This window comes from Gopherus evgoodei, chromosome 4, assembly GCF_007399415.2.
Source record: "Gopherus evgoodei ecotype Sinaloan lineage chromosome 4, rGopEvg1_v1.p, whole genome shotgun sequence".
Classification (NCBI taxonomy): domain Eukaryota; kingdom Metazoa; phylum Chordata; order Testudines; family Testudinidae; genus Gopherus; species Gopherus evgoodei.
The window spans coordinates 14,567,460-14,591,592 of record NC_044325.1 but is presented as its reverse complement, the minus strand read 5'-3'; the positions used below and the strand labels follow the sequence as shown (position 1 = coordinate 14,591,592).

General features: G+C 44.0%; 1 protein-coding gene across 6 annotated transcripts in view; it reads right to left on the bottom strand.

Moving 5' to 3' along the window:
• LRRC9 (leucine rich repeat containing 9) overlaps positions 1 to 23,730 on the bottom strand; it is an 86,166-nt gene extending 62,436 nt beyond the window's left edge. For 4 of the 6 annotated variants that reach the window (XM_030558498.1, XM_030558501.1, XM_030558500.1 and 1 more), the window contains exons 1-9: positions 23,660 to 23,730; positions 20,838 to 20,920; positions 13,620 to 13,838; positions 12,858 to 12,998; positions 10,426 to 10,489; positions 9,728 to 9,798; positions 7,315 to 7,497; positions 5,533 to 5,688; positions 1,638 to 1,846 (exon numbers count right to left, since the gene is read on the bottom strand). In XM_030558498.1, the coding sequence (XP_030414358.1) occupies positions 1,638 to 1,846; positions 5,533 to 5,688; positions 7,315 to 7,497; positions 9,728 to 9,798; positions 10,426 to 10,489; positions 12,858 to 12,998; positions 13,620 to 13,838; positions 20,838 to 20,885 (1,091 nt within the window). In that variant the 5' untranslated portion in view covers positions 20,886 to 20,920; positions 23,660 to 23,730. Of the gene's footprint in view, positions 1 to 1,637; positions 1,847 to 5,532; positions 5,689 to 7,314; positions 7,498 to 9,727; positions 9,799 to 10,425; positions 10,490 to 10,822; positions 10,917 to 12,857; positions 12,999 to 13,619; positions 13,839 to 20,837; positions 20,921 to 22,260; positions 22,315 to 23,659 lie in introns of those variants that run through there. The other 2 variants (XM_030558499.1, XM_030558502.1) reach the window with 2 other exon arrangements.
• Positions 23,731 to 24,133: the final 403 nt, after the last annotated feature.

Here is a 24,133-nt window from a genome sequence, read left to right as displayed (position 1 = left end):
TTGGTAACAAACATTCCTTTCTAAAAACTTAGTAAATTGTGAGGTATCAGATTTAAAAAAAAACAGTTAACTCTCATTACTTATTTTCCCACTTGAATTCTAATATGATTTTAGTACCAACCATCTGAAAAATCCCTTAAACTAGAAATTCAATGCTTTATTAGCATCTCAAAGCTTGGAATATCAGCTTCCAAATTTTAGAGGATGAAATTCATCCCTGTGCAAAGGCCTCACATAAGCCTATAGCACCACTTCAGTCTCACTTAAGGCCTATTTTGAGGGGTTGTGCCATGCATAGATCTTGTGCTGGTCTTTTGATCAGGGATGAATTTCACCCATTAAGCACTCATCTCTAACTAAAGAATGTCAAGAAAAAGCAGTTGCTAAAGTTATGTTGGAATTCCAGTGGTAATCAGACTGGCATGAATTTTTAAGATTTGACAAATACCTCTTGACTTGCCAAGGCATTTTGTTGGACCAATACACGTTTTCAAGACCTGTAAACTTTTCCATTCACTAGTCCTACATGGCTAAAAAAATGTTTTGGTTCCAGCCATTTTTGTTCAATTCTTGTCCTTTTTTTTTTTTTTTTTTTTTAAATAAGGACACCTGTCTACTAGGAAATAGATTGAATCCAGCAACTCAGTTCACATAGAGTAGTTAGCAGCCATTTTAATGACTTTTATCATTTATTTTATTTCTATTATATCCAAACCACTTCAGCCTTCTTTCTTGAATCACAGTCCCTGCAGTCTGCTGGCCAGTCCTTTGTAAAACATCAGCGCATGTGTTACTTTATCCCACAAGCGAACACCAAGTATTCTCACCAAGAAGGCTGAATGCATTAAATTTCCTGTTGTGGGCTTCTAGCATTTGCCAAATTTCAGTATCACCTGTAAAGTAAAGAGCTTGAAATTTTCTTTTACTCCACATATGTCCTGTATCTCCCTTTGATGTTGCTTTTTGCATCACCTAATCCATCACAATGCAGAGAAGATGATGCAACCCTGCTGCACGCCAGTAATATCAAACTAATAAGTCTCTCCATTTTCTGTCCTTATGCAGCAGTTTGAACGTTCACATGGCATCTCGACCAGTGACATTACCTTTCAAGGAAGCCCATATTGTTCCAAGATCTTCCATAGTGATTCTCCATGAATGCAGGTGAAAGTTTTGGTGAAATCTATGAAGTTCAAGACTAATCTGTAGGCAAGCCCTTTGTCAATCAATCATCTCAAGGTACAGATGTGATCTACACATTTTCTTTAATCTAAAGCCTGCTTGCTTATTATTTCAGTATGCCCAAGTTAATACTGTTCAACAGTATACTACAGAACACTTTTCCGTGTTCTAAAGCAGTTTTTTCCTTGCCAGTTATCACACACCCTTAAGTTGCCTTTCTTTGATATTTTATAAAATACATCTTTCTTCCAGTCCTCTGGGCAGAACTCTCTCTCCCAAACTATATTATAAAATTAATAACTTTTGGAATACTACTATCAGTTTTGTCCTCAGTTGAAATAAATGTAACACAGGCTCCAAATCCTATCAGTCCCTTTAATTACCAAGCCCACCTCAATGAGTTGGAATGTATACATATTTCAAATTGCAGCTCTTATCCAATCATTAAAACATACTCATCTAGTTTTCTGTTCCAGAATGTTATCCTTTCCCTCAGGGCTTCTAATTTCAGAAAGAACTTATTTTCAAGACTTGACTCCTCACTGGTTTCATCTGTGTTCTCATTATCGTCAATTGATTTTTCAATTTCCAGCCTTTTACTTTTAATAGATTTGTTATTCTGTATTTTGCCTGATGTCTGCAGCTCTGTCAGTTCACGTTCCAGCTGTTAAAAAGAATGCACCAAGACTCAAAGGCAACAGGTGAAGTTAAGTTACGGTACAAAATTACAGTATTTGTTTTTCCCAGAAGATAAATCTTCTAACTATACACTATAAACTGACCATGAAAATATTTACCAGAAAACTAATTTAATAAAACAATAATTTTCTTGATTTTATCTTGACAATTTAATTTTCTTGTTTATTTAGTGAAATAATTCTGCAATTTGTAACAAGTTACTTAAAAACCTGACAAACTTGAAACAAGTAAAAACATGTACACTCCTATGGCCCGTAGTAGCTTATATTATATTATGATCAAGAATATGAAATGATGATTTCCTGATAGACTACTGTGTTTAAATTTGAATTTCTTTTTCTTCTTGCTTCCTGAGATATCTTCAGCTGCCACGGACCTTTATCCCCTTATATTGTCATGGCTATGAGTTTTTTATATGAATTGGATATTCATGAAAATGAAAGACTATCAGCACGATCTAAAGTTAGGCATGGTGAAGGTAGGCACTGTACAAGTTTCCCCACTTAGGGCTTGAAACTGCAGTGCATAGAGAAAGATGCAGAGGGGATATGCTCAGCAGGGGTACAGACAACAACTGCATGTTATATTAAAAGATAAACCATGCTCTGCACTTTGAGCTAGCATGTACATCCACACGTTCTTTGTCATAGGTGCTCAGCACCGAGAAGGGTGCGAGTTGAAGAAATTAGGACAGGTTTTCTCTGGAACAAAGGGGCCAACCTCAGCTTGACAGCATAGTAATGAGGTGCTCAGTAGCCATCACCTTGGGAAAAAAAAGTCAATACTTCAGCAGAAGTGAAGCCAGGGTTACACTGCTCCATTACTGACCAAGGTGACAAATAGCTCAGCTATGACCTGAGCAGACTCACTGACTTTTCTAAAACGCCTAGGGTGAAATCTTGGTCTCATTGATTTTGATAAGGCCGGGCTCTCACCCCTCTCACTACCTGTCCAGGATTGAACCCTTAGCACTACCATGTTGACATACAACTCCTTTGCTATTGCAATCCAAGATTTCTTTTGAGCAGCAACTACAACTGAAATTTAGGTAAATTCATTTTACATAAGAGTTGCCAGGTGTCTGGTTTTCAACCAGAAAGCCTGGTCAAAAAGGGGCCTTGGCAGGTCCAGTCAGCGGCACAACAGGGCTAAGGCAGGCTCCCTGCTTGCTGTGCCTCTGCACAGCTCCCAAAAGCAGCAGCATGTCCCTGCTCCATCTCCTAGGTATAGGAGCAGCCAGGGGGCTCCATGTGCTGCCCCCACCCCCAAGTGCTGCAGGGGGCGACACCTGTGAATGGGGTAGCACACAGAAATGCCTGGCCATGCCTCTGTGCAGGAGCCAGAAGGGGTACATGCCACTGCTTCCAGCAGTCGCCTGAGGTAAGCACTGCCTAGTGCCTGCACCCCTCACCCTCTCCCACGCCCTAACCCCTGCTCCCACCCTGATCTCCCTCCCACACCCAAACTCCCTCCCAAAGCCTGCACACCACACCCCCTCTCGCACCTCAGCTCCCTGCCCCGATACCCCTCCTGCCCTCCAAACCCCTCAGCCCCAGCCCGAAGCACCCTCCTGCACCCAAAACCCCATATCCCCAGCCCCACCCCAGAGCCTACACTCACAGCTGGAGCCTCCCCCACCCCAACTCCCTGCTACAGCACAGAGCCCACTCCTGCACCCAAACCCCTCATTTCTGACTCCACCTCAGAACCTGCACCCCCATCCCAAAGCCCATACCCCCTCCCACTCTCCAACCCCTTGCCTCAGCATGGAGCCCCTCCCATACTTTGAACACCTCAGCTCCACACCCCAGCCTGGAGCCCCTCCTGCACCCCAAATCCCTAATCCCCAGCCCCACACCAGAGTCTGAACCCCCAGCCGGAGTCCTCCCCCACTACTTCCCTCCCCACTGCCTCAGCCCGGAGCCCCCTCCTGCACCCTGAACTCCTCATTCCTGGCTTCACCCCGGAGCCCACACCCCCAGCCTAACCCTCACCCCCTCCCACACCCCAATTCCCTCAGCCAGCCCAGTGAAAATGAGCAAGTGAGTGAGGGTGGGGGAGAGCGAGTGACAGAGGAAGCGGGAGGAGTGAGCGGGGGTGGGACCTCAGAGAAGGGCAGGGTCACAGAGGTGGGGCAGAGCAAGGGTGTTTGATCCAGCAGATCCATATAAAAACTGCAGGGCCAGAGGCAACTGGTTGCTGCAGGGAGCCCAAAGTTGTGAGAAGTTAAGGAGAGGTAGCAGAAGGTGTTAGCTAAAGGGTTCCTGGGCTGGGAGCCAGAGTAGAGGGTGGGCCTGGGTCCCCACCACTCATCACTGGGGAAGTGGCTCGACTCTAGAACTGAGATATCCCTCTCCCCACCCCCACATCCCTCCTGGAAGGGGGAAAACATGAACAGTGACATGGCCGGAGGGCTGAATCAGGAAGAGGACCCTGCAGTACTTGGACGGAGGTGGATCTGCAGGGGGTGATGATGATAGATGAGGCATCACCAGGAGATGGCACACCAGCTAGCAGAGCTAATCCATGTGATGGCCAAAAGAAGATAATTGCACTGGTAAGTGAACCCTGTGACACATCCATAACACTTTTTAAAATCAGGCCATTTCTTTAGGTACCTATATATGGATTTAAGAGCCTTGACTTTTGGCACCCAAGTTTGAAAATCTTGTTCTGGGAAATTTACAACCAGGTCTACCATGTTTGATTATATCAGTCACATAACTCTTCTACACTCTTCAGCTATGGTTTAAAGCTTCTAGGTTATTCCACCATGATAGCAGACTCAAGCCTCTGTATGGAAAACAGAGCTGGAGGATGCAATTAAGAGTAACAACTTTAACTACCAAGATGTGTGAGAGTAAGAGAATAACCTACCTCTTATTCCATTGTAATAGTAGGGAAGGATTTAGCTCCCAAAAGTAACATTTCCATAAAATTACACAACTCAGATACATCTCAGTCCACTTTCCCTAAGAGCATCAACAAAACTGGTATTCTGAATATTCCTTTCTGCGCAGTGTAAGTGTGCAGATCCCCGATCAAAATACTTGAAAGACTTAGATATATGTAAGAAGCAAAACTCTGGATTATTTTTAAATAGGTATATTTTAAAATAGCTAATTCAAGGTACATCTTAAAGATTTAGTATGAACATAAAAAAAAGAGCGTAGACTGTAAAACAAAATGCTTTACTGTTTAGGATTATTTGGGATTGCATTGGTGTAGCTGAGAATAGAATCTCATCCATTATCTTATTGCTTATACTGTATTTAAAGAACAGGAAGATAACATTTAAGCCTTAAAATTAGAACACTGCAATATGAGCACAGCCTGTGCAAGCTTACTGAAACTGCAGCACAAGTAATTGCTTTTAAATATAGCGTAGGTATTTAAATAAACACAAGGGGGTGGGGGTAAAGTAAGTTTTCCATTGACTTCAATCAATTGATCTGCCCCTAAGAACTTTGGGCTATATTCTACACTCAGTTACATTGTCCAACCCAAATGGGTATAACTGAAGGCAGGATTTAGCCAAATATACCTAAAATGATTTCTTCATCCAAACTCATATCTCCTCCCAAGGTACACATTAAAATTTCTTTCAAAGGATGCATTGTTTTCTTGATATATTTGACTATTTAAACTTACATGTTTTATGTTGCAGCTGAACAATTTTATTCGATCTTCTGGCAATTTCTGCAGTTTGCATTTTCTTTCTTTTAGCTTTTCAAGCTCCTCATTGAGCTGCCTATGAACACTCTTTACACGCATGTTATAGTACATTATCTTTTTCATCACTGTAGCCTTCAAGTGTCAGGAAAACAGGAAACATTATTTGTCAGAATAATGTTAGCAAAATATAACTGTTCATACAGGCTGTTTTCTAACAATTCAGCAACCTTGTGACATTAAATTTTAAATGATTACTTCAGGAATTGTATACTAGATTTTTATGGTGTTGTAAGGGCTTCATTCATTTCATTTTGGGGGGTTTGTTTTCAATCTCTTTGTGATGTTCCAGTCCACTTAAATGTAGTGTTTCAATCAGCACTACATTAATACACATTAGGGAATCTTTAGTGTGCACCAACAGGGTCAACATGGATCAACTAATGCACAACATGTTTGTGCATTTTAGAAATCACACCCTGTAGTCCACATCTGCTCCATGTAGTCAAGCCCTTAGATATAATTAACCATTTCTAGTGTTTTTCCAATGTTTATTGGATAAACACTGATTTCATTTTTGTAGTATCAGGGATGTTTTATCAGTGTTTATTGGTTACAACTAAAAATCAGAAGCTCTAGGTATTGTATACTGCTAGGCTTAGCAGAATTTGATTTTTACCTTATGATTTCAACTGATTTCAACCGTAAGCATTTTTTCTATTTTTATCAATTTAAATTTCTCAGTTGCAGACAATAGTGGGGGTCAGACAATTATTTAATTAAATATGCTGAGATTCAAAAAAAGTTAAAGCTTTATAACCATTAAAACACAAGTGGTCAACATCATGTCAAAATACACAAAATAAGTTCCTTAAATCAAACTAAGTTCCGCAAGCAGCATTTTTCCAATTTTGTCTATCTGTAATTTTTTATAATCATCAATGGAAATATTTCAGTGTGTGTGTATAGTATAATTTACATTTACCAGTAAAAATCTAATCCTTCCAAGCCTATATATTGCACATTGGATTGTCTTCCAGTTAAAATATTATTGTTGAAGAATGCTTTTAAAAATATAAAATATGAATAAACGGAAACTGTATATGAGAATACTAGTAAGATTTTTTTATTTTTTAAAACAATGTCATGCTTGATTTTCAGTTAACTTTCCTGTAGTTATTACTATTCTATGAACTGTAATCTCTTTACAGAATACTTATCTAAAGGCAGTCTTTGCAGTCTGTAATAGAGCCTTTAAATAATGAAAAATATATTTTAAAAGGCCTTGCAATCAGTTTTCAAATGGAGGGAATGGCTTCCTTCAATACAACAACACTGCCTTTCACCAACAAAGAAAGGTGGCCAATAATGCGAACCCCAAGCATGAGCTGGACCTCCCAAGATCACAAGATTTTAAATCTAATAATAAAGATTGGGCTAGTTTTATTTGCATTCAGGTTTTGAGCCTTTAGGTTTCACGTTTTCAAGTTTTTCTTCTCATGTGAAGTAGAAACTTACTTTTTTTAATTAACGCTGAGATTCTTTCATAATCAATCACCAGATATTGTGAGAATCATGATAAAAATCACAAAAGCTGGCAACATTGCACAGTATTAGTTTTGACATAAGCACTTGAATTTTGTTGGCTGAAAGACAGATGTTGGGCAGTGGAGGTGTGTTACCAAAAACTGAGAGATAAAGAGGAAAAAAGAGATCATAAATATTGCTGGCATAACTATGTCATGAAAATCTTATCCTTACCTCTGCCAGGACCTTGATTTGTTTTTGAGACACATCATATGTATCCAACCTTTGAAGCTGAGGCATATGATACAGCACATGGGTAGCATAATTACAGAGAAGACAAATAGGGTTGGGGTCATACTGAGGATCATTCAGACTCAAATCTTTTAAATGTGGTAGGCTTGCTAAATTAGAGAGTTCCTGGAAAAACAAAGAAAATACTAAATCAACAACATGTTGGTGGTCCTTATTTCAAAACATCTGCATTTCAGCATGAAGGCAGGTCATTACTTTTAATTATTAAGAGGATATATGCAACAGCAGAGGGGGCAAAATCAAGCAGATCTGGGATAGTATTAAAGGCAGGAGTATCATTCTCCTCTTCCCCCAGCACCGGAGAAGCAACCCTCCAGGGACTCTATTGGGATCCAGCTCCATACAGTGGAGAGACACAAGTACAAATTGTGGAGTAGTCACTCTCTCTGGCAGCATATCCCCCAAACCTGTGTATTTTAGCAGGGAATACCTAACCCTGTAACATTAGCTTACCTGTTTTTCCCCTTGATATTGTGACATCACCTACCTAGGATCTTCAAGGCCACAGTTGTGAACCCTGGTGGACAAAGTCCAAGCGCTAGCAGGCTGCCCCATCCCCTCCACAAAGAAGCAAATTCACTATTTCTTGGGATTAGCGGAGTACTGTCAGCGATTCATTCCAAACTTCGCTACCATTGCCACGCTTTTGACAGACTTGCTCAAAAGACCTGCACCCAAAAGAGTCTGTTGGACCAAAAACTATGACAAAACATTAAGAATAGTGGTTCTCAGACTAGGCCGCCGCTTGTTCAGGGAAAGGCCCTGCCAGGCCGGGCTGGTTTGTTTACCTGCAAACCAGCCCAGCCTGCCAGGGCCTTTCCCTGAACAAGTGGAGGCTCTAGTTTGAGAACCACTGATTTAGAACACTACAAGACCAGCTAATCCAAGAACCAGTGCTATTCCACTCAGATTTCTCAAAGCCATTTCTCCTGCAAACAGACATGTCCTGAGGTCATGCTTGGAACTGTGCTATCTCAAGATGGAGAGGAAGCTTAAAAGGGAGCAACTCAGCTCAGAACAGGGAGAAAGAGCTACCCTAAGGGCTCCTGAACAACAGTGCCAAAAAAAGCCTCCCTGTGAGGAAGAAGATTGCCTGCTCAGCCTGCTTGAAGCTGAAGGTTTAGTTGTCTTTTCTTCTGCTATCTTATATCGGACTTGGAGACACTGGGGGAGATGGATGGTAGGAAGTGACCCAGGGAGGTAGCTTTAGGTGCACTCCAGAGTACCTGACACTGTTGTCTCTCACAGGCCCTAGACTGGAGTCTGGTGGAGTGGGCGGGCCTGGGCTCCCCTACCAACTGCCCTTTGTTGGAGGGGGCATAAGCCTCATTTCCACTGCATCCCAACCTGTAGCGAGGATAGCATAAGGACATTGAAAACCCTGAGGTGAGAATAAGCCACATACAAAGGTTTGGAACTCGACTGAAAGCCCTTCCCACCAGGAGGTGAGAGACCAGAAACTGGGTATGCTACCCACAAGACTACCTGGCCCTCTGAGGACTATTACATGTCCTGTCCCCTCCAACATGTCCCTGTCCCAATCCTGTCTCTTCTCCATCCCTAGCTCCCTGTTCCAGTCCCATTCTCCTCACCTACTAGTCTTATTCTCCACCCAGGCTTCTCATCCCAGTTTCCTCCCACTCCTAGTCACAGTCCCCTTCCCTTCCGAGTCTGATCCCCACTCTCAGTCTCCTCACCCCGTGTCAGTTCCCCAGAGCTTCAATAGGTACAATGACACACCCCTCCAGCAGAGCCTGCAACGACTCATCCCTCAGGTATTCTGCAGCAGCCTATCCCTGGGCAGGGCCCAGATCAGATGAACCCCCTCAGGCATAGGAATTTCACTCTCACTGCCAGAGCCGCAAGTTAGTCTGTGCAACAGCACCACTCATCTAGGAACCTTCCTGCTGCCTTGCAGTGTTACAGGTGCCCTAGGTTTCCAGCCTGTCCTCAATCCTGTCCCAGTCCAAGCCATGTTCCAGCAGGCTTCAAACTTGTTTGAGCCCTGTTTTAACCTTGCTCCAGCCCTGCACCCACCTCCTGACCCACAGACTGACTCCAACCCAGCATCAGTCTTCAGCCTGCTTCTGGACTCTGACTAAGATCCTGATTTGGCTTGTCTGTGGATTCTGACCCAGAGCTTGTCCCTGGGCCCCAGTTTCAGCACTGCCCTTGGCCCAGCCTCAGCTCCACATCTAGCTTCCCCCTTGGTACCTGTCCTCAACAACCACGCCAACCACCAGGACTGATCAACTAGAATCCAGAGCCTGATTGTTACTGAGACTGAGGTGACAATTAAAAGAACATAAAAATGAAATGTGAAGCCTCAATATACCTTGAAGGAACATATTCTGTTACCAGAGAGGTTTAATCTTTCCAATTGTCCATTGGGGTCAAAGCAAGTTCCTAAAATAAAACACAAGGACACATATAATTCAAGAGAACATGGTTGCACCTACAGTACTTGGTGAAGTACACGTTTTCATCAGACATAAGTTTTAACCACAGACTATAATTACACAAGATTATAATTCATTATTACAAGTGAATAGATCTTATGCAGGGCAACCTTTTCTTTTTCCACTCAAAACCAAACCTAACATAAAAAAGAATCTGAGAAAAATTAGCAGATTTACTAGCTGCTGTTTAAAAAAAATACAGTGCCTGATTCTACTCTCACTTAAGTCAATAAAGACCTGATTCTCATATACACTAAAGCCCATTTACCCCACTCAGGCAATGTAAAGGAGCCTTACAGTGGGTGCACATTCCATTGATATCCATTTTAAGGCTCTTTTACATAGCTGAAACAGTGTTAAAGGGCTTTAATGTAAATGAGAATTAGGCCAGGAGAGTTTTGCCACTGGTTTCAGTTGGAGCGGCAACTGGCACACAGGGCTTGATTCTGCACCATTCAAGTCAATAGGTGTTTTCCGTGGATTTGAATGGGAGCAGAATCAAGTCCATATACAGACTTCACAGCAGTAAGAATTACTATGCAGAAATGCCAGGCGTCAGGTAAATATGACCTACCAATTTTATATATTAAGTTTCCAGCCACATTGAGCTCCTTTAAATTCTGTAGAGTGTGCAATCCCTGTAAATATTAAAAAAGGTAAAGTTTCAATTTAATACAATATTGCAAATAATGAAGGTCCTATAGACTAAAAATCAGAAGGCTGATCGTTCCAATGTAAAAATAATTTGGTAAGGGTTTAGTCACATTTTTATTCAACAATATTAGCTTTTATTGTAAGCTTCATTTTGTCCTGGCATGTAAATAGACAATGAATGCTGCTCAAAATAAATTACTTTGGAAAGTCTTGTATACTAAAATTAAAAATAAACTTAGTCTGACAGCTCTTTAGCTTCACAAGTGATAAACAAAAACCTAACAGAATGATGCCCCATGTCATGGGTATTCACTAACTTTTGGCTTCAGTCCATATCTCAGCCTTGGGATATCACAGTGGGATGCAGTAGTGATGTCAATCATTTCTGTGTGTGATGGAGATCATAATGTCCTGGGATGAGATGCCAGCATTATTTATTGTGACCCGTCTAATAAATAACAATGTTAATGTATTGTCTCTTTTCATTTTGTTCTTCCTGAGCCCTAACTCTTCAGTTACTACTTTCTGTCTCATTCTCCACAGCACTAATCTCCCCTTCTTCTTATCTTATCCCCTATTTTATCACTCCCTACCCCTATCCTCTGCCACTGTAATCTCTCCGGTATTACATTTTCTATCCATTCCCATCAGCCTTTCCTCTTTCTCCATTAATGTCCATGCGACCAAAAAAGTAAGTTGTCTCAGAGTCCAGATCAGCCCCATTCTTTCTCTCATTAGGATTCACACCTGTTTTCCTTCCACTTCTCACTCAATCTCCTATGCCCAGGGTACTTCAATATGCATCAACCAGCACCAGTGAGTTGTGTGGTATGCTGCCACTTTACTCCTCTACCTCAGAATTTCTGTTTCCTGTGAAGCCCTCTGAACATAGTATCCAAATTCCAAGGCTCCTGGTTTAATCTGCCCTTGTCAATTTCTTCCTTCTCTCTAAACCTTCATTTTAGCCCAGAATCTCCCTCCTTCTGCTGTTTCTCACACTCATATGAAGATGGGGACTGAGACTTATCTCTTCTCTCCACTTCGGGGAAGATCGGCAGGTGTGTCCTCTCGGGCAGAAGGGTTTGTTCATGCCTTTTTTCCTCCCTTTACAACACTCTGACTGCACGAGCTCTCACTTGCTCTGTGATGAGCACTCCATCTTAAAGATTAGCAGTGGACTGGCATCCATTTATTTTTAGTAGAACTTGTGCATACAAGCTACTTTGACATAACGCCATGAGGAAAGGAAGCAGTAACTGCAAAATGTTCTTCTGATTTTAACAAGTGATAGCAAGGACCACAAGGCACATGGATGTTCTAAAGGCTGCAAGTGCCCTTGGGCTGTAAAGTGAGTGGCAAGGCCAAATGTTCTTAATTTTTAATAGATTCTGCCATTTTTCACTTAGCAGTTTATGATACTCAAAGTCGCTGCCTTTTGCTAACTAGAACTCTAAGGGGTCCAATCCAGCAAAACAGCTTAGTGACTCTTCAAGCTGTGCAAAATCTAATTTCAGGAAACTAGAGTATATCGGACAGCAAAGGCCTCTGCAAAAGAGCTCTCCTCCTCCTATGCTCTCTGCTTCTCAGTCTTGAGATCTATTATTTTCTGCTACCCAGAGCTATTTAGCCCATGCAGTAGTAGTACCCAGAACTAGTGCAGCCAGGTCGGAAGAAATAGGCAGATTCCCAACTTTGGGGATTTTTGTTTTTAACTGGAAGAAGTTATGAAAGGCCTGAGGAAGCAGAAGGCTTCTTGTATCAATCACCCACATCACTGAAGACTCTAGAGCAGCCCTCCTCCTCTTCTCCATAGGATCACCATTTTCTGTGGGATGTTTGAAATAGTCTTTTGGCTTAATGGGCCTCTAACTCTCTGGCTGATGGCTTGTTCCCATATTTCTCCTCCATGAGACAGTTTTAGGTGGTGGGTTGTTGTTTTTTTTTTTTTACCTTTTTTACTAAAAAACTATTAAAATGGAAATTAAATTGCAAAAAAAGCATTGACATAATTCTGAGGTCCTGATAAAAACCTGCAAAAACAAGAAAACTCAGATTTAAAGCTCAAATCCCTTCCTGAAATCATCTTGGTATGCCTAGGAAATGCAGAGGTCTCAGAAAAGTGCTTGATTTTATTTGTTATGTATATGCAGTATACCATAGCATATGCCATTAGTTCTTGATGTTTCAGCCCTAACTCTTTATGACAGTGGGTTTAAGTCAGACCTTTTTGTGGTTCAACAGCCTTAAAAGATAGCCTGGTTTATAAGTTGTATTCAGATACTATAGGATCTCTGTGGTGTAAATAGAATGGATTAGCTAGAAGGAATTCGGGGGGGGGGGGGGAAGTCTCACCTGTATTTCCTTAATTTGGTTATTGTTCAACCAAATTACCTCCAGCTTCATTAGGGTCTCCAGATTTTCAATTGTAGAAATTTCATTGTAGTACAGGTAAAGCTTTTCCAAATTAGTGCAGTGTTGTAGACCATCAATTTTCTGCCGTAGAGGAAGATGTATTAATTCTCAATGAACAACAAGGAAGAAAGGCATCCTGCTCGTTAACATTCTGTATATCTATACAGAAAACTAGAGAGCAACGTGGCAAGTCATCTTAGAGGGCTTAATTCAATGCTCATTGTCTAAATGAAAAGACTCCCACTGACTTCAGTGGGCTTTGGATATGGCCCACAAAGAAAAAGCAGTAGCTGCTGGAGCACTTCTTGATGAATGTCAAAGTGGTTCTTTTAAAACGATATAATTTTCAAGAAAACAATTTTCTTATCAGTTTCCTAAAAAATAGTTTGTACTCTCTAAAATAACTTTTAAAAAACCGACAAACAACAGTGGGGTTCCACAATGCAAGAATATTAAAATTATCAAAAGAGGTAACGTGATCATCCTCTAAAACAGAACCTATTCTGTTTAACAACCAGTGTGATTACAGATAATAGAGTGTCAGATTCTGAACCCTTTACTCACAGCGAGTAGTACCTTACTCCTTGAGTAGACAGATTGACATCAGTGGGACTACCTGTGGAGGAATGTGCTATTCAGTGTGAGTAAGGGAATCAGAATCTGATGAGTTACCTAAAAAGAAAAGTCATAGAGTTAACTTACTGTTAAGCAACATTCAGCAATCCACAGGTTTCTGAGTAATGGACAATACTCCAGGTCTGAAATCTTCTGAATGCTTTGTCCAACAAGAGTGAGAGTTGTTAAATTTGGAAAAAATGACATGCCTACTATCTTGGGATAACCTGAGAAAAACATCTCCAGTGTAGATGTTTCCGGTCCCTCTTGATCAATTTTCTCATAAGACAATCCATTAGAAGTGCACTGCAAATAAAGCACAGCTATTACCGCTCTTTTTATTTCTCTGGTATGAAAAATGCATTTTGGAGGAGAATGCCCAACTCCCACTGAAAGTCAACTGGAGGTACGTGCTTAATTGTTATTCGTGACCCTGAAAAGTCCCACCCCTTCTACCCTCATCTTCAAGTATGTATGCAACTCCATAAAGTTTTTGGCCACATATTATGTTTAGTTTTTCATTCACAAAACACAAAGTTCAGCTCTAGCTACAAAATGCACCTTGTTTCATTATCAAAATATCCAATTGCATCCTAATGTACCATATATACTTGATCATAAGCCGGTTTCTTTATAAGCTGACCCTCCCCCCCCGCAAGATGGATAAGTAAAAATGGAACATTTTTATAACCTGTTCATAAGCCGACCCTATAATTCAGGGGTCAGCAAACTTTGGCTCCCGGGCCACCAGGATAAGCCACTGGTGGGCCAAGATGGCTTGTTTACCTTGAGCGTCCGCAAAGTGTCCCGGTGTGCCAGCTGCTTACCCTGACAGGCTGGGACAGCAACTGGTAGGAAAATTTTTTTGGTGGGGGAGTAGCTGGGAGTCAGGGGAGTAACCCTTGTGACCACCCCACACATGACCCCACCCCTAGCACAGGACCCCCACACTCTCCCCTTCCCTTCCCACATTATCTGGGGAGGGCCAGGGGAGGATGTGTCTGACCTGGCTGCAGCCTGCTCCAGCAGGACAGACGAGTGGCACGGTTGCAGCATGTTCCAGTGGGCTGGGCCGGGTGGCACAGCCACAGCGTGCTCTGGTGGGCTGTGCGGTGCACCCACAGCCTGCTCGGGGAGTGGGGGGGGGGCACCGAGCGGCAGGGCTGCAGCCTGCCAGCCCCACAGCTGCAGCTGCTTCAGAGGCTGCGGGGAGAGCAGCGTGGCCAGGAGCAGAGAGACTCTGGCCCTGCCTTTTCCATTCTGTCTCTGCTGGCTGTGCTGCCTCTCCTTGCTCCTCTGTTGGGGGGAGGGGCTGTGTCCCACCTCTCCCTCTCTATACCTGTTCATAAGCCGACCCCCTTCTCTGGTGCATCCCTTTTTTACTAAAAAAATTCGGCTTATGAACGAGTATATTATAAAAAGCACCAAAATACATTTCCATTTAAAACTATATTTATATGATAAAAGGAATATATGGTGTAGTGGATCAATAAGCTATTTTTTCAGTTCTGGAGTACCTGGTTCAAATGAATTATAGGGTACGTCTACACTGCATACTTCTTTCAACGGCGTGTAAAGTATATACTTGGGTAGCCCCCCCTCCTCCCCCACCATGGATATAAACAGCAGCGTAGATAGGGAGACACTTATTAGGCTAGTGTAAGGAAAAAGCCTTTTCCTGTAGCCATATTGTAAGGCCTAAGGCCTTTGTCTGCAGCCATATTAAGAGAGTAGCAGCAAAGAAGCAGAAAGTCACATTCTCATATTCCATCTAAATTACATTAAAACAATGTAATATCAGGCTGTTAAGAAGGCGATCCTGTCCTAATAGCACCCACCATCACCAAATAAAGAAATAGTTCTTAAGGTGGTTAAAGAAAACTTAGTTTGATAGCATTCTGTCGAGCAAGCAATCACTTATCAATAGTTGTGGTTGTAAAATCCCCATTTCTTGTTTTGTCTTTATGGTCCCCACTTCTCTATTGTTTATCTGTGTGGTCTCTGTCCGGTTCTTTCATTGTTTCTGTCTGTTACATAATTAATTTTGCTGGTTGTAAATCAATTAAGGTGGTGGCATAAGATTGGCTGGAGAATTGTTTAGAAATATCTTAGTAAAATGATTGGTTAAGGTAGAGCTAAGCGTGACTCAAGCTTCACTATATAAACGGGGGTCCAAAAGGAAGTTCTCGGGAACCAACTCCAGGACACAGCCACAAAATCAGAGCTGCCAGACCTCAACACCCTGCCAACCACACCGTGCTGGGGGACTCCAGCTTCTGATGACCTGATCCTGACTGGCCATCAGTAAAAGTTAATCTGTCTTATTGGGAGTGGTGAGCATTGTATGTGTAGCGTGTGCATTCTGTTTTGATAATTGCTAATAAAGATTAAGTAGGATATTACTGTGTAAGTCTCTTTCACTAGTAAAAGACCCCACACAGCCAAAGAGTGTAGGATTACAAGCCCACAGAAGGGTAAGAGTGGGTACCTAAATTAACAGGTATCAGAGGGGTAGCTGTGTTAGTCTGGATCTGTAAAAGCAGCAAAGAATCCTGTGGCACCTTATAGACTAACAGACGTTTTGGAGCATGAGCTTTCGTGGGTGAATACCCACTTCCTCAGATGCATGTAGTGGAAATTTCCAGGGACAGGTATATATATGCTAGCAAGCAAGCTAGAGATAACGAGGTCAGTTCAATCAGGGAGGATGAGGTCCTGTTCTAGCAGTTGAGGTGTGAAAACCAAGAGAGGAGAAACTGGTTCTGTAGTTGGCAAGCCATTCACAGTCTTTGTTCAATCCTGAGCTGATGGTGTCAAATTTGCAGATGAACTGAAGCTCAGCAGTTTCTCTTTGAAGTCTGGTCCTGAAGTTTTTTTGCTGCAGGATGGCCACCTTAAGGTCTGCTATAGTGTGGCCAGGGAGGTTGAAGTGCTCTCCTACAGGTTTTTGTATATTGGCATTCCTAATGTCTGATTTGTGTCCATTTATCCTTTTCCGTAGAGACTGTCCAGTTTGGCCGATGTACATAGCAGAGGGGCATTGCTGGCATATGATGGCGTATATTACATTGGTGGATATGCAGGTGAATGAACCAGTGATGGTGTGGCTCATCTCGTTAGGTCCTATGATGGTGTTGCGGGTGTAGATATGTGGACAGAGTTGGCATCAAGGTTTGTTGCATGGATTGGTTCCTGAGCTAGAGTTATTATGGTGAAAACTAGTGATGGTGTGGCTGATCTGGTTAGGTCCTGTGATGGCAACTCCACCACATGCATCTGAGGAAGTGGGTATTCACCCACGAAAGCTCATGCTCCAAAACGTCTGTTAGTCTATAAGGTGCCACAGGATTCTTTGCTGCTTTTACAGATCCAGACTAACACGGCTACCCCTCTGATACTTGACACCATGCAAAGCACTGCATTTAGCCATATGGAGTGGAAATCCATCAACCTCATGAAGAAGCTTGCACAAATACAGACAGATATCATCTTCCTTTCCAAATGCAAACGGATGGACATCATACCAAATGGACTAAAGGTAAAAAATCCACTGCTATCTACGTACTACACAGACCACAGTGAGAGATTATGCCATACTCTATCAAAAAAACTGAGGAACCACCTGATCAGCATCCTATACAGCAAACAGGAAAACATCAGAAAAGAGCTCTCCAACCTAGAGACTCTCATTAATAACCAAACTTCTATACAAACGGACTTCACTAGAATAAGACAGGAGATCTACATTACTCACTTCACCTCTCTACAAAGGAAAAAGGACTGTAAGCTGTCTAAACTCCTACCTGCCACATGGGGCCACAATCGTGGTATCCCTAACCCACCCAGCAATATCGTCAATCTATCCAGCTACACACTCAGCCCAGAAGAAAAGTCTGTCCGATCTCGGGGACTCTCTTTCTGCCCTGCCACCCCCACCAACATGATACAGTTCTGTGGCGATCTGGAAGCCTACTTTCGCCGTCTCCGACTCAAAGAATACTTCCAGGACAACACTGAACAGTGCACTGATACACAGGTGCCCTCCCACCAACAGCACAAGAAGAAGAACTCCACATGGACTCCTCCTGAGGGTCGAAATGACAGTCTGAACCTATACATTGAATGCTTCCGCCAGCGTGCACAGGCAGAAATCGTGGAACAACAACATCGCTTGCCTCACAACCTAAGTCGTGCAGAACGCAATGCTATCCACAGCCTCAGAAACCACCCTGATATTATCATCAAAGAGGCTGATAAAGGAGGTGCCGTTGTCATCATGAACAGGTCTGACTACCAAAAGGAGGCCGCCAGACAACTCTCCAATACCAAATTCTACAGGCCACTTCCCTCAGATCCCACTGAGGAATACGCTAAGAAACTACAGCATCTACTCAGGACACTCCCTACACTAACACCAGAAGAAATCAACATACCCCTAGAGCCCCGACCAAGGTTATTCTATCTACTACCCAAGATCCACAAACCCGGAAATCCTGGACGCCCCATCATCTCGGACATTGGCACTCTCACTGAAGGACTGTCTGGATATATGGACTCTCTACTCAGACCCTATGCCACCAGCACTCCCAGCTATCTCCGTGACACCACTGATTTCCTGAGGAAACTACAATGCATTGGTCACCTCCCAGAAAACACCATCCTAGCCACCATGGATGTAGAGGCTCTCTACACAAACATCCCACACACAGATGGAATACAAGCTGTCAGGAACACTATCCCTGATGATGCCACAGCACAACTGGCTGCTGAGCTCTGTGCCTTTATACTTACACACAACTATTTCACATTTGATGACAATATATATCTCCAGATCAGTGGCACTGCTATGGGCACCCGCATGGCCCCACAATATGCCAATATCTTTATGGCCGACCTGGAACAACGCTTCCTCAGCTCTCGTCCACTCACGCCCCTTCTCTACCTACGCTACATTGATGACATCTTCATCATCTGGACTCATGGGAAGGAGACTCTGGAAAAATTCCACCACGATTTCAACAGCTTCCACCCCACCATCAACCTCAGCCTGGACCAATCTACACGGGAGGTCCACTTTCTTGACACCACGGTGCAAATAAGTGATGGTCACATTAACACCACCCTATATCGAAAACCTGCCGACCGCTATGCCTACCTTCATGCCTCCAGCTTCCATCCCGGACACACCACACGATCCATTGTCTACAGCCAAGCACTGAGGTACAACCGCATCTGCTCTAACCCCTCAGACAGAGACCAACACCTACAAAATCTCCACCAAGCATTCTCAAAACTACAACACCCGCACGAGGAAATAAGGAAACAGATCAACAGAGCCAGACGTGTACCTAGAAGCCTCCTACTGCAAGACAAACCCAAGAAAGAAACCAACAGGACTCCACTGGCCATCACATACAGCCCCCAGCTAAAAACCCTCCAACGCATCATCAAGGATCTACAACCCATTCTGGACAATGATCCCACACTTTCACAGGCCTTGGGTGGCAGGCCAGTCCTTGCCCACAGACAACCTGCCAACCTGAAACATATTCTCACCAGTAACTGCACACCGCACCATAATAACTCTAGCTCAGGAACCAATCCATGCAACAAACCTCGATGCCAACTCTGCCCACATATCTACACCAGCGACACCACCACAGGACCTAACCAGATCAGCCACACCCTCACTGGTTTTCACACTTCAACTGGTTTTCACACCTCATCTGCATCTGACATCTACAGAACCAGTTTCTCCTCTCTTGGTTTTCACACCTCAACTGCTAGAACAGGGCCTCATCCTCCCTGATTGAACTGACCTCGTTATCTCTAGCTTGCTTGCTAGCATATATATACCTGTCCCTGGAAATTTCCACTACATGCATCTGAGGAAGTGGGTATTCACCCACGAAAGCTCATGCTCCAAAACATCTGTTAGTCTATAAGGTGCCACAGGATTCTTTGCTAAATTAACAGGATTATGCCTGAGTCCGGGGAACAGGATAAAGGTCGGTGCCCCTAGAGAATGTGAGTAAGAGAATTTTGAGCAGGTAACACAAGTAAAGACATGCCTGATGGGTGCGGGTTATACAAAAATACATACCCTACGTGGATCTCTACTTGCCCAAGACATGCCTCCCCATCTACACTACTGTTTTTAACAGAGTAGTGTCCTGCTGCCTGCCTGCTGCTGCAGCCTTTCCCTGCAAAGAAATACTCCTGCTGGAGCTCTTCTCCACAGCTGGGAAAGAATCAGGCAGGGGAAAGCCTTTCACTGCCACATGTACACACTGCAGCATGGATGCAGCTTGCTATTGACTGCATCATGTAGCTACACATACCCTTCATGCCACCACCAGTGTAGCTATAGTAGAGACAAGTCTTTGTCCAGAAAAAAAAGTTACATAAAATTTAATTAAAATTCTAAACATGACAAAATAGCAAAACACAACTTTTCCAAAAAAAAGAATAAATACTGTGGAGGCTCTTCCTTCAGTACCTACCAGGTAAAACTCCCATTAGCTTCACTAATGACCTGATCCGGCTTCCAACTGAGTCAGTGGCAAAGCTTCCATTAACTTACCTGGTGCAAGACAGGCTTTAAGAACTTGTCTTGATTAAAGGCTGCTGGGTTTATTTTGTTCAATTACGTTACTAAAGCTTATGTCCATATATTTGACTATCTCTGCACTATACTTCACAACAAAAAGGGACAAAGGGAAAATTACCTGGAGATTTTGCTTCTCTGACTATATCCTCTTGCAAGAGTCTCACTCCTGGGATTTTATTTCTTAGCATGGGACTAGTCGCCCTCCCATCATTCACAAGGTTTTTGACCCTTGCAGACCCCTGTTGTCATTGTATGCCATGTACTGCCCTCTGAACAGTCCAGGAGTGAGAATCCGGCACTGATCACATTGTTAGAGAAGTATATATTACTACATAGTTTCAGGAGCGGCGCGAGGGTTTTTGGCACCCTAGGCGCAGGGCCAGCTCACCGGTCCCGCGACTCAGGTGGACATGCCGCAGGCGTTCCTGCGGATGGTCCGCTGGCCCCGCAGCTCCAGTGGACCTGCCGCAGGCATGCCTGCGGATGCTTCACCGGAGCCGCGGGACCAGCGGACCGTCCACGGGCATGCCTGTGGGAGGTCCACCAGAGCAGTCTGCCGCTCTCCCAAATCCTAGTGCCCTAGGCGACTGCCTAGGTCGCCTAAATGGAAGCGCCGGCCCTGCATAGTTTTGGCAAAAATATTAACAGTGACTGACATTTTGAGAGTTAAAAAATAACAATAACAAAAATCTTACCAGCTCTTTAATTATTTCCTCTGTGTTTTGGTTATCAATTTGGATCATTTTCTGAGTATTTAAGAGCAAACATAGTAGAGCATCTGCTTGAAAGAATGACAATACAATTATCTGTTGTGTATCCACCCACACAATTTAAAAGCCATAGACTTTCAAATAAATTGAGGGGAAAAAAATCTCAGTTCCAAATAGATACAGTTCCAACAGGTGTGTCTTTCACAGGATCACAGTTACGTTAATGGAAGAAAATTAGCAGTGTCCTGAATGTTTGGAATAATTACTTTTTTAATTATATTCATAGAGTTTAAAGTCAGAAGAGAACACAGATTTTAAGGTTGATCATCTAACATGACCTCTTGTATAATACAGACCAAAGAATTTTATCCAGTCACCCCTGTAATGAACCTACTAACTCATATTTGACTAAAACATGTTGTCCAGAAAGCGTCCAGTTTTGACTTAAAGACATCAGGCGATGGAGAATCTACTACTTCCCTTGATAGTTTGTTCCAATGGTTAATCACGCTCACTATTAAAAATGTGTGCCTTATTTTGCCCTTGAATTTGTCTGATTTTAAGTTCCACATATTGATACTTGTTATGCCTTTCTCACCTACTTTAAAGAGACCTTTACTACTCAGTATTTTCTCCCCATGAAGGTACTTATACCTCTTAATCTTCTTTTTCATAAACTGAATAGATTGAATTATTTAAGTTTCTCATTGTAAGGCACTTTCTGCAGCCCCGTACCATTTTAGTGACTCTCTTTTCTCTTCAATTTTTCAATGATGGACAATAGAACTATATGCAGTATGCCAGTATCAGTCTCACCAATGCTATATACAGAGATAAAAATTACCTATCTATTCCTGCTCACTACTCTCCTATTTATACATTAAAGTCCTTTTACCCCACAGTACCATGCTGGGAGCTCATGTTAAGTTGTTTGAGCACTATGGTATAGGCTGCACTCCTTGTTCCTAGATGTTTGACCTTGTATTTTGTTGCGTTAACACACATATCTGTAGTATCTGCCTTTTTAATTTGTTGCTCTTGCTGTTAATAAAAGTAAAGGAAAGGCACCTTAAAACTAGCCATAACATTTCATAAATTCATTATTCCTCAAGAAGGAAATTCTCAAATTAAGAGGTAAAGAACCCTCATGCAGATATGAAAATATGCTGAACTCATCAAAACATAACAGAAATGTCCTGCTGAGAATGGACCACTTTTTTGTTACACACATTTTCTAAGTGATCTCATACAGTTACATTAGCTAATCCTTAACGTTATCAGCTTGATATTAGTATAAACAATATTGTAATTTACATCATAACTTTCTTCTCCAAGAATCTGAAAGCACTTTACACACTTTATTTAATGAAATATGTACAGACTACACACAACGGATCATTCCAGTCACCTTTGAAATGCTGCTGCAATATTTAACACAAAGTATCTCTACCCAGTAGTGTAAGGCTGGAAATGAAGAATATTTTATCCAGTTGAAAGTGCTGGGGAAATTGAAATAGGTGGAATTGAATGAGATAAGAGTTAGAATGTAGATAGAATCCCAGAGCTAACCCTGCTACTTTGGGGATCATAAAGAACTACAGAGAATCAATGTGTTTTTTCCCAACTCATCCAAAAGATGACAAACCCAACAGCATCATAACTTCTGGCGCAGTTTGGGGGGCATTATTTCTGTACTAGTGAAGGAAAAACGCCACCTACTTAATCTCTAACTTCACCTCTATCAAGGCAATGTCCTGCTGGCACAATGTCAATTGGTATCAGTTCATGACTGATGCAGAGGGGAAAACAATAACTACTGGGTCTTCCATCAGCAACCTCTCACAGTCCTGTGCCCTGGGGGTATCAGGTCAGGAAAGGAAAGCATCCCCACTCCTTCACTATTTTGGATTTCATGAAGAGGAGGCTTAATTCAGCTGGGGTGGGGGGCACAGCTGAAGACAACATAGGCAGCAGGGGCTTGAAACCTTTCCTGGGAATAGATAGGCGTGGGGGGGGGCACAGGCAGGGGATACCCCATTTAGAGGTCAGGGGGAGAGAATTGGGAAGAAGGGTGCCAGGCATGGGTCAGGGGTGTTGGGAAGGTGGGTGCCACTCTGGGGATCCCAGCCTCTGCAAAGGGGGTAAGGGTGCCAGCCTGGGAATATGCCTTTTGGAAGTGAGGGGTGGGAAGAGAGGGCCCAGGTGGAGGGACATTCCCTTTGGGGGGCAGGGGAGAGAAGGGAGGCCCAGGTGGGGGACACCCCCTGTGGGGGTGATAAGGGGGGACCCAGGCGAGGGACACCCCCCTTTGAGAGTGAGGGGTGGGAAGGGGGGGCCCAGGCGGAGGGACACCCTCTTTGGGGGGGGCAGGGGAGAGAAGGGGGGCCCAGGCGGGGGACACCCCCTTTGGGGGGCGGGGGAGAGAAGGGTGGGCCCAGGCGGGGGACACCCCCTTTGGGGGGCAGGGGAGAGAAGGGAGGCCCAGGAGGGGGACACTCCCTGTGGGGGTGGTAAGGGGGGACCCAGGCGAGGGACATCCCCCTTTGAGAGTGAGGGGTGGGAAGGGGGGGCCCAGGCGGAGGGACACCCTCTTTGGGGGGGCAGAGGAGAGAAGGGGGGCCCAGGCGGGGGACACCCCCTTTGGGGGGCGGGGGAGAGAAGGGTGGGCCCAGGAGGGGGACACTCCCTGTGGGGACCCAGGCGAGGGACATCCCCCTTTGAGAGTGAGGGGTAGGAAGGGGGGGCAGGCAGGGGACACCCCCTGTGGGGTAGGGGTGGGAATGTTGCCACCACGGGCAGTCACGTACCTGAGCCTCGGATGACCCGATGTGCGCAGGGCCGGAGCGGGCGGAAAGCGGAGAGCTCTGTGTACTCCAGCCTCTGCCGTCGCCTAGGAAACCATCTCCCCGCCCCCGCCGAGGAGCAGCAAAGGAGGAAAGACGGTGTCACGTGACAGCGGCGGAGGGGCTGGGCGGGGCGGGGCGGGGCTTACCTCTTTTTCTACACCGTGGCGGGGGAAGGATCAGATTTGCCTCTCCGTCCATCCACCGTCTCTCTCCGGGGGGAGGGGCTTAGAGCTGCCCCTCCCCACCCCCGGCTCTCTCCAGGGTGGGAGAGGGGCTCAGACGTGCCCCCCATCTCTCGGGGAGTGGGGCTCAGAGCTGCCCCCCAGTCTCTCTCCAGGGTGGGAGAGGGGCTCAGCCGTGCCCCCCATCTCTCGGGGGGTGGGGCTCAGAGCTGCCCCCCAGTCTCTCTCCAGGGTGGGAGAGGGGCTCAGACCT